Source organism: Gavialis gangeticus, unplaced genomic scaffold, assembly GCF_001723915.1.
Source record: "Gavialis gangeticus isolate Ggan-Ray unplaced genomic scaffold, GavGan_comp1, whole genome shotgun sequence".
NCBI classification, from domain to species: domain Eukaryota; kingdom Metazoa; phylum Chordata; order Crocodylia; family Gavialidae; genus Gavialis; species Gavialis gangeticus.
This window is the reverse complement of record NW_017729014.1, coordinates 10,306,029-10,310,705: the sequence shown is the minus strand read 5'-3', so window position 1 is coordinate 10,310,705 and position 4,677 is coordinate 10,306,029. Positions and strand designations below refer to the sequence as shown.

Genomic DNA, 4,677 nt, shown 5'->3' with positions numbered 1-4,677 from the left:
GGGAACTGCAGAGATGAGCTGCTACTGCTGGGCTCCAGTGTCCCCAGAGCTTAACCCTTTGGGAGCCAGCAGGTAGCAAATACATCAGTCAGGATAAACTGAGGCATGCCAGATTTTCAAAAGAAATGCAGAAAGCCCCCACATTCTTCACAGGGTCCAAGTCGCAGTCCCTGGAGGCAGGCAGGCATGCAGTTTGGGGAGGGGGTGGAGTGGGATGGGGTTAAGGGGACCATATTGGCCCTGAGCATGGGCAGAAGTGGGATGGGAGCTGGGTCTATGTGTTCATGATCTAGATGTTGGTTGCATTTTCTTTGAATCCCAGGTGAGGCGACGCACCCAGGATTATGGCAACTTCCCCAGACTCCTCCATGCTCCTTCTCCTATGTGTCCTGGTTCTCTCTGACATCAGCCCAGTGAGTGCTTTGGACACCAGTGCGAAGGCCAAAACCACCCCTGAGAACAACAACCATTTTCAAAGCCCAGAGCTGTGGCAACCTCCGCCATCCATGGGGCACCACCGCAGGCACGGTGTGGCCAGGAAGGACAGGGCCCACGGTGCAGCATCCAGAGGGCGGATCTCAGGGGAGGAGGCCCTCAAGCTAGGGAGCAGGCCTCCAGGGGTGGAAGCCCTGGCAGCAGTCGAACGGCCTGCTGCCCTGAAGCAAAAGAAGGATGTGTTTCTGGGCTTTGAGTTCCCCTATTCCGAGAGGGAGAACCAGTCCCCTGGATCCGACAGGGGGAAGAAACAGAGTCGGGAGCACCGTCGACACAGCCGCAGGGACAGGCTGAAACAGCACAGAGGTATCTGGACTCCATGGGGTGCTCATAGCACCTTCAGTTGACGTATGTGTATGAGCAGCTGGGTGTTTAGCTGGGCAGAGTGGAGCATGTCTGCTGTGGGATGTGCGCGGGAGGGAGCTGGGGAGCCAGCCTCTCCAGTGGGCAAAAGGGGAACTCTGACATCGGAGGTGTTCGTGGTTCCTTGCAGTTTGGTGCAAACAGGCTCGGTTTGGTGCAGGAGGGAGCCCTGGCCACGCCATTGGCTTCAGGCCTGGGGAGAGTTTGTTCAGTTGTGGACTGTATGACTGATACTGTTGCTTTTGCTCCAATGGGCCATGGGATGAGCCAACAAATTGCAGGCGTGGCCAGAAGCTCCAGGGCTGACCTTGCAATGTGCCCAGAACTAGCAATGAAAGAAAAACCCATGTGGGGGGAAATTGAGAGCATGGGGGGGGACACTTTTTGGCACCAGCATGTGAATTTTCCCAGCTTGGGTCAGAAGCCAACTGAGCAGAGTCGTGTGAAAAATGTCGATTTTGCAGGTGCAAAATCACCCAATCCAAAAGCTGCTGTAATATAACAAGGACCTGGTTTCTCTCTTGGCTGGAGCTCTTTGTGTGAGCTCTCCCAGGGCCAAGCCCTCAGCTGGGGAAAATCAATACATTTCCATTCCAGCCAGTGTAGTGCAGCAGTTTACACAACTTGAGAGCCTGGTGGCTGTTTGTTCACTTTATTTCAGTCTCTCTCCTCCCATTGACTCTGGGTTTCTGGCTGTATCTCTTTTGTAGTTTGCAGTCCCCCTGCAAGTTGTCTATTCTGTGTTTGTGCAGCACCTAGCCCAGTGGTGTCCCTGGTCTAGGGTTGGGGCTCCCTGTTGCCACCATTAACCAAATATTATCCTATAATAACAGTAAAGAGATGGGGTGGCCCTCTCTGAGCCTCACCTGTGAGAGATGGGCTTGGAATGGGATGGGCAGGAATCAGTCTCCTCCCCTGCCCTCAGATCCCAGTGGATGTGCATGGGAAGGTGGCTGTGGTCCCACTGCCCATGTGGGGAGAGCTTCACAGCCCCCCACCCCGGGGGCAGAGGGCTGAAGAAGATGAAGCTTGTGTCCTTCTCACCTCTGGCAGGCAAAGGCCCTGACCCCGGGCTGAGCTCTCTGTACAAGAAGCCGGAGCACTTTGAGGAGCAGTTTCCAAACCTCCCGGGGGAAGATCCCAGCAGCCTGGTCCCCACTGAGCTCCTCTTCACCACGCCAGACACAGCCGCTTCCACTGAGGAGCCGTCTGCTCTTCGTGCCACATCCCCTCGGCCCCAGGTACGGGGCAGCTACTATGCACCTGGTATAGGTGATTGGCTGGGATTTTCCAAGGGACGAAGGGAGCAAAGTAACTGGTTCCTGCAGTTGAGAATGGCCATCCCTTCTCACCTACAGACAGCGGGCTCTTGTGGAGAGGAGGCAGGGTTTGCTCAGGGCCATCTTCTCCCTGCACCCACAATGAGATGCCCAGACCTCCCCAGACGTATAATTCCCTTCCAGCCCCTTCCAGTCATCTCCTTCCACTCAGGCTGTATCCTGGCTCCCCTCCTGAGACACAACGGGGCACCTCTTCCTCATTGAGATGTCCCTTGATTTTAGGCATCCTGCCCAACCCCTGCTGGCCTCCCAGGAGCTCTCTGTCTATCCTTCTTGGAAGCAAAAGTGTGGAGTATGTGGGGGCTCGAGGGCCCTGGCCCCCCTCGGGAAGAGGGCTGTCACCTAAAATGCATAAAACTTTCCACATGTCCATCATCTTAAGCCCCTTCTGGCAAAAGTAAAAGTCAGCTCCTCCACTGGGAAGCACAGCCTCAGAGATCAAGGAGGCAGGATTTAATGGGTTGTACAACTAGGTCTGCAGCTGACTTGCTCTGAAGCCATAAGGGGGGAATTTTCAGCACATGGCATTGATCTAACATCCCCATTGAAGTCAGCAGGAGTATGGCTAATCTCCCCTTCAAACTCCCCCTACCGCCCATTTCCTGTCTGCTGTGGCCCCTTCCCAAGGCAGCAGGGGAAAGGACTGTGGGGGCTTATTAGTGTCCTAAAGAACCTGAAGACCTTTATATAGGAGTCACTTCCAAGAGACAAGCTACTTACTACTTTGCTCCTTGTCACCTGCAGGTCCGCATCAGGCAGGATGGGGATGTGATGCCCACCCTGGACATGGCTCTGTTTGACTGGACAGATTATGAAGATCTCAAGCCAGAAATGTGGCTGTCTGCCAAGAAGAAAGGTACTGTACTTCCAGGGGAATCACTATCACCCCTTCCCTCTTCACCTGTGCTCTAAGATCAGGATGAGGAAGGGGGCGGCGGTCACAACTGTGCTGGAAACTGAAGAAAAGGCTTGATGGTGGCATTGCAAGGGGAGAGAAAAAGCTTTAAACTGTCTTGGTGTCCTAGTTAGACTGACTGTAGAGCTAGTCATGGCTATCACGTCCCTGCCTGCTTGCTCCCAAACTGTGTTCTCATCAAGATGAGGATGCATGTAGCAAGTTGAGAACCTTTCAGGCCAACGCACATCATAGACACGTCTCTGTTTCCATGCAAACCTCGCTGAACCCTTCACCTAACCAGGAGGGTGCTCTGTCAGGATGTGATGTGGCATTTGCAAGCTTTCCTCCTCTCGTTTCGTTAGCTGACACACGCTCTGTTCTAATTGCTTCAGATTTCCCCCATTAAAAGCAAATGGTTTCTACGCCTTATTACATTATTTATTTGGTGCTTTCACGTGTAGCTGGAAATAGAATAGACCTGTCAGTGGAGGTGGCCTAGACTGCTGTGATCCTATCCTTAGACGTACTTGAGGAGCAAATGCGCAATCAAGACATTGATTGTATTGCTTTTACAATTAACTCAATTAACCATAGTTGATTGTTTAGGCTTCTACTTGATCCTCCCTCTGTCCATCTGCGTTTCATGCTCTGGAGCATTGTGTTCCTAGCCCGTCCATCAGTTTTTATCTGGGTTACGATCAGTTAGAGGCAGAAGAGATTAGAATGGAGACTTCCTCTGTTCTTAGTGAGCAGCCAAGCTTGTGCAGAAGCAGAGAGTGGACTGAGCTGCACTTTTGATTAGCACTTCCTTAGATCCTGGATAACTTAGTCCTGGGTCTGCTTCTAGCAAAGGGCAATGGTCTCTGAAGCTTTTAAAGGCCTCCCACTCCATCCAAGTAGTGGTAGGTATTGTCTGAAATAGCAAAAGTGAACGTGCAAGAAGGCTGAAGTAGCTGAGAACTGGGACGGTTTCACCAGACCAGGCCATGTGGACCCCTGTGAGGTTTGGTTGGCTGGAAACTCAACTGTCTCACTGAGTTTCATCAACCAGTCACTCTTCTCCTCCCTAGAGAAACGCCGTAGTAAGAACCCCAACAGTGGGAATGAAACCTCACCAGCTGAAGGAGAGCCGTGTGACCACCACCTTGATTGCCTCCCAGGTGAGGGTCAGCCTCATACATAAAGACCACTGATTGCACAGATGGATCTCAAATTCGTTGCGTTTGGTCTCTGGACTGGATTGTGAGATTTGTGGGGAGAGTTATTATGGTTTTCCATGAGAGGGTACAGAGGTGAGCATGAAGACTGTAGAGGACCTGGCAGAGAGCATGCAGAGCAATGCTGCCCGAGGTCGGTGTAAGTCGTGGGGAGTGGGGGGTGCCTTGGCTGCGCACTCTCTTGACTGCGTGGCTGGTGGCTTGCTGTGTTGGCAGGTTCGTGCTGTGACCTCCGTGAGCACCTCTGCAAACCGCACAATCGAGGCCTTAACAACAAGTGTTACGATGACTGCATGTGCACTGAAGGTGAGTCCAAGTCCTGGTTTCCTCCTCAGAGCAGGTCCAGAGACATATTAGGCTATAC

At 52.7% G+C, this 4,677-nt stretch overlaps 1 protein-coding gene across 1 annotated transcript in view; it reads left to right on the top strand.

Annotated features, from left to right (window-relative positions):
* The first annotated feature begins 284 nt into the window (after positions 1–284).
* Positions 285–4,677, top strand: part of DRAXIN (dorsal inhibitory axon guidance protein) — a 13,562-nt gene continuing 9,169 nt past the window's right edge. Inside the window, exons 1-5 of the mRNA XM_019511728.1 lie at positions 285–801; positions 1,912–2,099; positions 2,943–3,054; positions 4,167–4,256; positions 4,530–4,619. Coding sequence (XP_019367273.1) covers positions 345–801; positions 1,912–2,099; positions 2,943–3,054; positions 4,167–4,256; positions 4,530–4,619 — 937 coding nt within the window. The 5' untranslated portion in view covers positions 285–344. The remainder of the gene's footprint in view (positions 802–1,911; positions 2,100–2,942; positions 3,055–4,166; positions 4,257–4,529; positions 4,620–4,677) is intronic.